A 10,000-nucleotide genomic window follows, 5' to 3' on the forward strand; every position below is an offset into this window, starting at 1 on the left:
GTGGTGAGTGGAGGTAGGATTTCCTACCAGACAGGATGGAGTGGTGGCAGGTGGAGACAGGAGGATTTAACTGGACAGGATGGAGTGGTGGCAGGTGGAGACAGGAGGTTTTCTGAACAGGGAGGAGCAGTGGCGGAGACAGGGAGGTTTTCTGAGCAGGAGGAGCAGTGGCAGAGTGGAGACAGGAGGTTTTTCTGAACAGGGATGGAGCGGTGGCAGGTGGAGACAGGAGGATTTCCTGAACGGGGAGGAGCGGTGGCAGGTGGAGACAGGAGGTTTTCTGAACGGGGAGGAAGTGGTGGCAGGTGGAGACAAGGAGGATTTCTGAACGGGATGGAGTGGTAAGGTGTGGGGAGACAGATGACTCTCTTGAACTGGATGGAGCAGGTGGCATATGGTGGTGGACATTATGGATGATTTAATGGGGAGGAGCAGTGGCAGGTGGAGACAGGAGGTTTTCTGAACAGGGATGGAGCGGTGGCAGGTGGAGACAGGAGGATTTCTGAACGGGGAGGAGCGGTGGCAGGTGGAGACAGGAGGATTTCTGAACTGGAGGGAGTGGTGGCAGGCATATTGGAGACAGGAGGTTTTACAGACAGGTGCCGGGAGCGGTGGCAGGTGGAGACAGAGTTTTCTGAGCAGGAGGGCGGTGGCAGGTAGAAGGTTTCCTTAACGGGACGGAGCGGTGGCAGGTGGAGACAGGAGGATTTCTGAACAGGAGGAGGAGGTGGAGACAGGAGGTGCCTGAACGGGAGGAGTGGCAGGTGGAGACAAGAAGGTTTTCTGAACGGGATGGAGCGGTGGCAGGTGGAGACAGGGAGGATTTCTGAACGGGGGAGGAGCGGTGGCAGGTGGAGACAGGAGGTTTTCTGAACGGGGAGGGAGCGGTGGCAGGTGGAGACAGAGTTTCTGAACAGGGAGGAGCAGTGTGAGTGGAGACAGGAGGTTTTCTAGGAGCAGGATGGAGCGGTGGCAAGGTGGAGACAGGAGGTTTTTCGAACAGGGGAGGAGCAGTGGCAGGTGGAGACAGGAGGTTTTCTGAACAGGATGGAACGAGGAGAGTACTTAGGTGGAGACAGGAGGGATTTCTGAACGGGGATGGAGCGGTGGCAGGTGGAGACAGGAGGATTTCTGAACAGGGGAGGAGCGGTGGCAGGTGGAGACAGGAGGATTTCTGAACGGGATGAGGAGCGGTGGCAGGTGGAGACAGGAGGTTTTCTGAACGGGGAGGAGCGGTGGCAGGTGGAGACAGGAGGATTTCCTGCTGACGGGGAGGAGTGGTGGCAGGTGGAGACAGGAGGTTTTTCTGAATGGGATGAGAGCAAAGGCAGGTGGAGACAGGATGATTTCTGAACGGGATGAGAGTGGTGGCGAGGTGGAGACAGGAGGATTTCTGAACGGGGAGGAGTGGTGGCAGGTGGAGACAGGAGGATTTCTGAACGGGGAAGGGAGCGGTGGCAGGTGGAGACAGGAGGATTTTAGAAACTGGGAGGAGTGGTGGCAGGTGAGGCAGGAGGTTGCTCTGAACAGGGGTGGTGGCAGGTGAACAGGAGAGATTTCAGTTGTCAGAGTGGAGCGGTGGCAGGTGTAGAGACAGGAGTGAAGGTTTCTGAACTGGGATGGAGTGGAGGCATGTGGAGTGTGGTGGATTTCTGAACAGGATGGAGCGGTGGCAGAATGGAGACAGTGGAGGATTTCTGAACGGGGATGGAGCTGTGGTGGCAGGTGGAGACAGGAGGATTTCTAGAGCTGGGATGGAGTGGTGGCAGGTGGAGACAGGAGGATTTCTGAACGGGGAGGAGTGGTGGCAGGTGGGAGACAGGGAGGATTTCTGAACGGGGAGGAGTGGTGGCAGGTGGAGACAGTGAGGATTTCTGAACGGGGTGGAGCGGTGGCAGGTGGAGACAGGAGGTTTTCTGAACGGAGATGGAGCGGTGGCAGGTGGAGACAGGAGGTTTTCTGAACGGGGAGGAGCAAGGCAGGTGGAGGACAGGTGGGAGTGAGTGAGACTTGAACGGGATGGAGCATGGCACAGGTGGGAGACAGGAGTGGATTTCTTGTCTGATAAGGTTTTTAAAAAAAAAAGCGTTGGCAGGTGGAGACAGGAGGAAGACTGGTGAATGGATGGAGCGGTAAGCGGTGGCAGGTGGAGATATGGATGGCTTTCTGAACGGGATGGAGCGGTGGCAGGTGGAGACAGGAGGTTTTCTGAATCGGGGATGGAGCGGTGGCAGGTGGAGACAGGAGGTTTTCTGAACGGGGAGGAGTGCAGGGGCAGGTGGGAGACAGGTGGAGGACGCTTTCTGAACGGGGAGGAGCGGTGGCAGGTGGAGACAGGTGGTTTTCTTCTGAATTTGGGATGGAGCAGGTGGCAGGTGGAGAATGCAGGAGGTTTTCTTGAACTAGGAGGAGAAGCGGTGGCAGGTGGAGACAGGAGGTTTTCTGAACGGGGAGGAGCGGTGGCAGGTGGAGACAGGTGGTTTTCTTTAACTTGGGATGGAGCGGTGGCAGGTGGAGACAGGGAGGTTTTCTGAACGGGATGGAGTAGTGGTGGCAGGTGGAGACAGGTGGTTTTCCAACGGGATGCAGTGGTGGCAGGTGGAGACAGGAGGATTTCTGAGCAGGATGGAGTGGCTGGCAGGTGGAGACAGGTGGTTTTCTTAATGGGATGGAGTGGCGGCAGGTGGAGACAGGTGGATTTTCTGAATGGGGGATGGAGCGGTGGCAGGTGGAGACAGGTGGATTTCTGAACGGGGATGGAGTGGTGGCAGGTGGAGACAGGAGGTTTTCTGAACGGGGAGGAGTGGTGGCAGGTGGAGACAGGAGAGGGGTTTTCTGAACGGGGAGGAGTGGTGGCAGGTGGAGACAGGGAGGTTTTCTGAACGGGGGAGGAGCGGGTGGCAGGTGGAGACAGGAGGATTTCTGAACGGGGAAGTGAGTGGTGGCAGGTGGAGACAGGAGGTTTTCTGAACGAGGAGGAGCGGTGGCCAGGTGGGGGAGACAGGTGATGATTTCTTAGTGGGATGGAGCGGTGGCAGGTGGAGACAGGTGGTTTTCTGAACAGGGGAGGAGCAGTGGCAGACAGGAGGTTTTTCTGGAACAGGATGGAGCGGTGGCAGGTGGAGACAGGTGGTTTTCGTGAATGGGATGGAGTGGTGGCAGAGTGGAGACAGGGAGGAGGATTTTCTGTCATGGGATGGAGTGGTGGCAGGTGGAGACAGGAGGTTTTCTGAACGGGGGGAGGAGCGGTGGCAGGTGGAGACAGGAGGATTTCTGAACGGGTTGGAGCGGTGGCAGGTGGAGACAGGAGGTTTTCTGAACGGGGAGGAGTGGTGGCAGGGTGGAACCAACAGGAGGTTTTCTGAACGGGGAGGAGTGGTGGTGCAGGTGGAGACAGGAGGTTTTCTGTAGACGGGGAGGAGCGGTGGCAGGTGGAGACAGGAGGATTTCCTGAACGGGGAGGAGTGGTGCAGCAGGGTGAGAGACAGGAGGACTGATTTCTGAACGGGATGGAGTGGTGGCAGGTGGAGACAAGAGTTTCTTGAACGGGAAGGAGCGGTGGCAGGTGGAGACAGGTGGTTTTCTGAAAGGGATGGAGTGGTGGCAGGTGGAGACAGGAGGTTTTCTGAACGGGGAGGAGCGGTGGCGAAGGTGGAGACAGGAGGATTTCTGAACGGGAGGAGTGGTGGCAGGTGGAGGTTTTCTTAGCTGGGATGGAGCGGTGGCAGGTGGAGACAGGAGGTTTTCTGAACGGTAGGAGAGAGCGGTGGCAGGGTGGAGACAGGAGGTTTTCTGAACGGGATGGAGTGGTGGCAGGTGGAGACAGGAGGCTTTTCTGAACACTGAGGGAGGAGTGGTGGCAGGTGGAGACAGGAGGTTTTCTTAACGGGGAGAGAGTGGTGGCTTGAGTGGAGACAGGAGGTTTTTCTGAACGGGATGGGTGGTGGCAGGTGGAGACAGGAGGTTTTCTGAACGGGGAGGAGCGGTGGCAGGTGGAGACAAGGAGGTTTTCTGAATGGGATGGGTGGTGGCCAGGTGGAGACAGGAGGTTTTCCTGAACAGGGAGGAGCGGTGGCAGGTGGAGACAAGGAGGTTTTCTGAACGGGGAGGAGTGGTGGCAGGTGGAGACAGGAGGATTTCTCTGAACTGTGGGCTGGAGTGGTGGCAGGTGGAGACAGTGTGGTTTTCTAGAACGGGATGGAGTGGTGGCAGGTGGAGACAGGAGGTTTTCTGAACGGGGAGGAGCGGTGGCAGGTGGAGACAGGAGGTTTTCTGAGGCATGGGATGGAGCGGTGGCAGGTGGAGAGCAGGTGGTTTTCTGAACGGGATGGAGCAGGTGGCGAGGTGGAGGACAGGAGGTTTTCCTCCTGAATTGGGAGATGTGGTGGCAGGTGGAGACAGGAGGTTTTCTGAACGGGGAGGAGGTGAGTGGCAGGTGGAGACAGGGAGGTTTTCTGAACGGGGAGGAGCGGTGGCAGGTGGAGACAGGTGGTTTTCTGAACGGGGAGGTGGAGTGGTGGCAGGTGGAGACAGGAGGTTTTCTAGAACGGGGAGGAGCGGTGGCAGGTGGAGACAGGAGGCTTTTCTTAATGGGATGGGAGCGGTGGCAGGTGGAGACAGGAGGTTTTCTGAACAGGGAGAAGCGTTGTGGGTGGAGACAGAAGGAGGTTTTCTGAGCAGGAAGGGGCGGTGGCAGGTGGAGACAGGAGGTTTTCTGAACAGGGAGGGGCGGTGGCAGGTGAACAGGTGGATTTTCTTAATGGGATGGGAGCGGTGGCAGGTGGAGACAGGTAGGTGGTTTTCTGAACGGAGGTGGAGCGTTGGCAGGTGGAGACAGTGAGGTTTTCTGACAATGGGATGGAGTGGTGGGCAGGTGGAGACAGGTGGTTTTCAGAATGGGATGGAACGCGGTGGCAGGTGGAGACAAGGAGGTGGTTTTCTGAATGGGAGGGAGTGGTGGCAGGTGGAGACAGGAGGTTTTCTGAAGACAGGATGGAGTGGTGGCAGGTGGAGACAGGTGGTTTTCTTAATGGGATGGAGCGGTGGCAGGTGGAACGGGGTGCTTGACCAGGATGGAGCGGTGGCAGGTGGAGACAGGTGGTTTCAAAGGTCGGGAGTGGTGGCGAGTGGAGACCTTAAGGAGGTTTTTGAGACAGGGAGGAGCGGTGGCAGGTGGAGGACAGGTAGTTTTCTTAGTAGGTTGGGCAGGCAGGTGGAGACAGGGGTGGTTTTCTGAATGATAGGGATGGGCTAGGTGGCAGGTGGAGGTGGTGGTTTCTGGGCTGGGATGGAGCAGTGGCAGGTGGAGACAGGTGGTTTTCTGAACGGGATGGAGCGGTGGCAGGTGGAGGATGCAGGAGGTTTTCTGAACGTGTGGAGGAGCGGTGGCTTGAGGGTGGAGACAGGAGGTTTGGTTCTGAACAGGATGGAGTGGTGGCAGGTGGAGACAGGTGGTTTTTCTGAGACTGTAGATGGAGCGTTGGCAGGTGGAGACATGGGAGGTTTTCTGAACGGGGAGAGATGGTGGCAGGTGGAGACAGGTGGTTTTCTGAACGGGAGGGAGTTGGTGGCAGGTGGAGACAGAGTGGTTTTCTGAACGGGGAGGAGCGGTGGCAGGTGGAGACAGGTGGATTTTCTGAAGACGGGGAGGAGCGGTGGCAGGTGGAGACAGGAGGTTTTCTGAACGGGATGGAGCGGTGGCGAGGTGGAGACAGGAGGTTTTCTGAACGGGATGGAGTGGTGGCAGGTGGAGACAGGAGGTTTTCTGAACGGGGAGGAGCGGTGGCAGGTGGAGACAGGTGGGTTTCTGAACGGGATGGAGCGGTGGCAGGTGGAGACAGGAGGTTTTCTGAATGGGGAGTGAGCGGTGGCAGGTGGAGACAGGTGGTTTCTGAACGGGATGGAGTGGTGGCAGGTGGAGATACAGGAGGATTTCTGAATGGGGAGGAGCGGTGGCAGGTGGAGACAGGAGGATTTCTGAACGGGGATGGAGCGGTGGCAGGTGGAGACAGGTGGTTTTCTTGAATGGGATGGAGCGGTGGCAGGTGGAGACAGGAGGTTTTCCTGTGAACGGGGATGGAGTGGTGGCAGGTGGAGACAGGGAGGTTTTCTGAACGGGGAGGAGCGTTGGCAGGTGGAGACAGGTGGTTTTCTGAATGGGAAGAGGAGCGGTGGCAGGTGGAGACAGGTGGCGGATCTGAAAGGGATGGAGTGAGGTGGCAGGTGGAGACAGGAGGTTTTCCTGAGATGACAGGGAGGAGCAGTGGCAGGTGGAGACAGGTGGTTTCTGAATGGGATGGAGCAGGAGGGTGGCAGGTGGAACAGGTGGTTTTCTGAACAGGATGGAGCGGAGGTGGCAGGTGGAGACAGGAGGTTTTTCTGAACAGGGAGGAGCGGTGGCGAGTGGAGACAGGAGGTTTCCAGCAAAGGAAGATGGTGGCAAGTGGAGACAGGAGGTTTTCTGGTGGGAAGGAGCAGTGGCAGGTGGGGCCAGGAGTGGTTTTCTGAAGGGATATAAGGAATGGTGGCAGGTGGAGACAGGAGGTTTTCTGAACGGGGGATGGAGCGGTGGCAGGTGGAGACAGGTGGTTTTCTGAACGGGATGGAGTGGTGGCAGGTGGAGACAGGAGGTTTTCTGAACGGGATGGGTGGTGAGCAGGAGTGGTTTTTCTGAACGGGGTGGAGCGGTGGCAGGTGGAGACAGGAGGTTTTCTGGAATGGGATGGAGTGGTGGCAGGTGGAGACAGGGTGGTTTTCTGAATGGGATGGAGCGGTGGCAGGTGAGACAGGTGGTTTTCTGAATGGGATGGAGCGGTGGCAGGTGGAGACAGGTGGTTTTCTGAACGGGATGGAGTGGTGGCAGGTGGAGACAGGCGGTGGTTCCCCAGACCGGATGGAGCGGTGGCAGGTGGAGACAGGTGGTTTCTGAACAGGATGGAGCGGTGGCGAGTGGAGACAGGAGGTTTTCTGAACAGGGAGGAGCGGTGGCGAAGGTGGAGACTGGGAAGTTTTCTGAACGGGATGGAGTGGTGGCAGGTGGGAGACAGGAGGTTTTCTGAATGGGATGGAGCGGTGGCAGGTGGAGACAGGAGGTTTTCCTGAACGGGGAGGAGTGGTGGCAGGTGGAGACAGGATGGTTTTCCTGGAACGGGATGGAGTGGTGGTTACAGGTGGAGGACAGGAGGTTTTTCTGAATGGGATGGAGCGGTGGCAGGTGGAGACAGGTGGTTTTCTGAACAGGGGATGGAGTGGTGGCAGGTGGAGACAGGTGGTTTTCTGAATTGTGAAGAGCGGTGGCAGGTGGAGACAGGAGGTTTTCTGGAGAACGGGATGGAGTGGTGGCAGGTGGAGACAGGTGGTTTTCTGAACGGGATGGAGTGGTGGCAGGTGGAGACAGGAGGATTTCTTGAACGGGATGGAGCGGTGGCAGGTGGAGACAGGAGGATTTCTGAACGGGGGATGGAGCGGTGGCAGGTGGAGACAGGTGGTTTTCTGAACGGGGAGGAGCGGTGGCAGGTGGAGACAGGTGGTTTTCCCTGAACGGGATGGAGCGGTGGCAGGTGGAGACAGGAGGTTTTCTTGAAGACAGGGATGAGCGAGAGGTGGCAGGTGGAGACAGGTGGTTTTCTGAACGGGATGGAGCGGTGACAGGTGGAGACAGGTGGTTTTCTGAATGGGGTGGAGTGGTGGCAGGTGGAGACAGGTGGTTTTCTGAACGGGATGGAGCGGTGACAGGTGGAGACAGGTGGTTTTCTGAACGGGGAGGAGCGGTGGCAGGTGGAGACAGGTGGTTTTCTGAACGGGATGGAGTGGTGGCAGGTGGAGACAAGTGGTTTTCTGAACGGGATGGAGCGGTGGCAGGTGGAGACAGGTGGTTTTCTGAATGGGGTGGAGTGGTGGCAGGTGGAGACAGTGTAGTTTCAGATGGGATGGAGCGGTGGCAGGTGGAGACAGGTGGTTTTCTGAACGGGATGGTGTGGTGGCGAAGGTGGAGACAGGTGGTTTTCTGAACGGGATGGAGTGGTGGCAGGTGGAGACAGGAGGAGGTTTTTCTGAGATGGGATGAGGTGGTGGCGGAGGTGGGGCAGAGGTTTTCTGAATGGGATGGAGCGGTGGCAGGTGGAGACAGGAGGTTTTCTGAGCAGGAGGTGGTGGCGGAAGGTGGAGACAGGTGGTTTTCTGAGAACGGGGGTGGAGCGGTGGCAGGTGGAGACAGGTGGTTTTCTGAATGGGATGGAGCGGTGGCGAGGTGGAGACAGGTGGTTTTCTGAACGGGATGGAGTGGTGGCAGGTGGAGACAGGTGGTTTCTGAACGGGGAAGAGAGCGGTGGCAGGTGGAGACGGAGGTTTTTTCTGAACGAGATCTGGAGCGGTGGCGAGGTGGAGACAGGTGGTTTTCTGAACGGGGAGGAGTGGTGGCAGAGGTGGAACGTGAGTTTTTCTGAACAGGATGGAGCGGTGGCAGGTGGAGACAGGATTTCTGAACGGGATGGAGCGGTGGGCAGGTGGAGACAGGTGGTTTTCTGAACGGGGTGGAGCGGTGGCAGGTGGAGACAGGAGAGTTTTCTGAACAGGGGAGGAGCGGTGGCAATTGGGAGACAGGTGGTTTTCTGAACGGGATGGAGTGGTGGCGGGTGGAGACGGGAGGTTTTTCTGGTGGGGAGGTGGTGGCAGGTGGAGATGTGAGGTTTTCTGAATTCGGGTGGGAGTGGTGGCAGGTGGAGACAGGAGGTTTTCCTGAACAGGGAGGAGCAGTGGCAGGTGGGAGACAGGTGGTTTTCTGAACAGGATGGAGTGGTGGCAGGTGGGAGACAGGTGGTTTTCTGAACGGGGAGAAGCGGTGGCAAGGTGGGGAGACGAAAGGTGGTTTTCTGAACAGGGAGGAGCGGTGGCAGAGTGGAGACAGGTTTCTGAACAGGGAGGAGTGATGGTGGCAGGTGGGAGCAGGAGGTTTCTGAACAGGGGTGGAGTGGTGGCAGGTGGAGACAGGAGGTTTCTAGACGGGGAGGAGCGGTGGCAGGTGGAGACAGGTGTAGTTTCTTGAACGGGATGGAGTGGTGGCAGGTGGAGACAGGTGGTTTCTTGAACGGGGAGAAGCGGTGGCAGGTGGAGACAGGTGGTTTTCTGAACGGGGAGAGGAGCGGTGGCAGGTGGAGACAGGTGGTTTTCTGAACGGGGAGAAGCGGTGGCAGGTGGAGACAGGTGGTTTTCAGAACGGGATGGAGTGGTGGCAGGTGGAGACAGGTGGTTTTCTGAACGGGGAGGAGCGGTGGCAGGTGGAGACAGGTGGTTTTCTGAATGGGGTGGAGCGGTGGCAGGTGGAGACAGGTGGTTTTCAGAACGGGATGGAGTGGTGGCAGGTGGAGACAGGTGGTTTTCAAAACGGGGAGGAGCGGTGGCAGGTGGAGACAGGTGGAATGGTGTTGGAAAAGGTGGTGCAATTATACCATCTGCTCATGCGAGGTTGAAGAGCGCCCGCGGGAAGAGAACCATCTGGTGGTCGTAGATGCAGAGGGGGGGGAGGGAGGGTGTGCATGTGTGCTCTGTTTATTTGTTTTTATTCCGCTCTTTCTCGCCTCATTCTCTCTCTCTCTCTCTCTCTCTGTCTGTCTGTCTGTCTGTCTCTCTCTCTCTCTCTCTCTCTCTCCCTCTCTCTCTCTCTCTCTCTCTTCCTCTTTTTATCTATTTGTTTATCTATCTGTCTATCAGTCTCTATCTATTTATCTGTCTATTTATCAATTTATTTATTTCTATTTGTCAATCACTATATCTTTTTGTCAATCACTATATCTATTTGTCAATCTACCTGTCTATCAAACTCTCTCTATATATCTATCCGTCTATCAATCTATCTGTCTATCTATCTCTCTCTCAATCTCTTTATCTATCTGTCTATCAACCTCTCTGCCTATCTATCTGTCTGTCTATCAATCTCTCTATCTCTATCTGTTTGTCTATCAATATCTCTCTATCTCTCTATCTGTCTATCAGTCTCTCTATT

The 10,000-nt window shown here is 56.9% G+C and overlaps 1 protein-coding gene across 1 annotated transcript in view; it reads right to left on the bottom strand.

The window, feature by feature from the left end:
* Positions 1–589: 589 nt before the first annotated feature.
* The window catches only part of LOC138861577 (mucin-2-like), a 13,120-nt gene continuing 3,709 nt past the window's right edge, over positions 590–10,000 (bottom strand). The window contains exons 4-8 of the mRNA XM_070121360.1: positions 6,890–8,995; positions 5,252–6,755; positions 4,660–5,134; positions 1,616–4,367; positions 590–1,522 (exon numbers count right to left, since the gene is read on the bottom strand). Coding sequence (XP_069977461.1) covers positions 590–1,522; positions 1,616–4,367; positions 4,660–5,134; positions 5,252–6,755; positions 6,890–8,995 — 7,770 coding nt within the window. The remainder of the gene's footprint in view (positions 1,523–1,615; positions 4,368–4,659; positions 5,135–5,251; positions 6,756–6,889; positions 8,996–10,000) is intronic.

This window comes from Penaeus vannamei, chromosome 4 (genome assembly GCF_042767895.1).
Source record: "Penaeus vannamei isolate JL-2024 chromosome 4, ASM4276789v1, whole genome shotgun sequence".
NCBI classification, from domain to species: domain Eukaryota; kingdom Metazoa; phylum Arthropoda; class Malacostraca; order Decapoda; family Penaeidae; genus Penaeus; species Penaeus vannamei.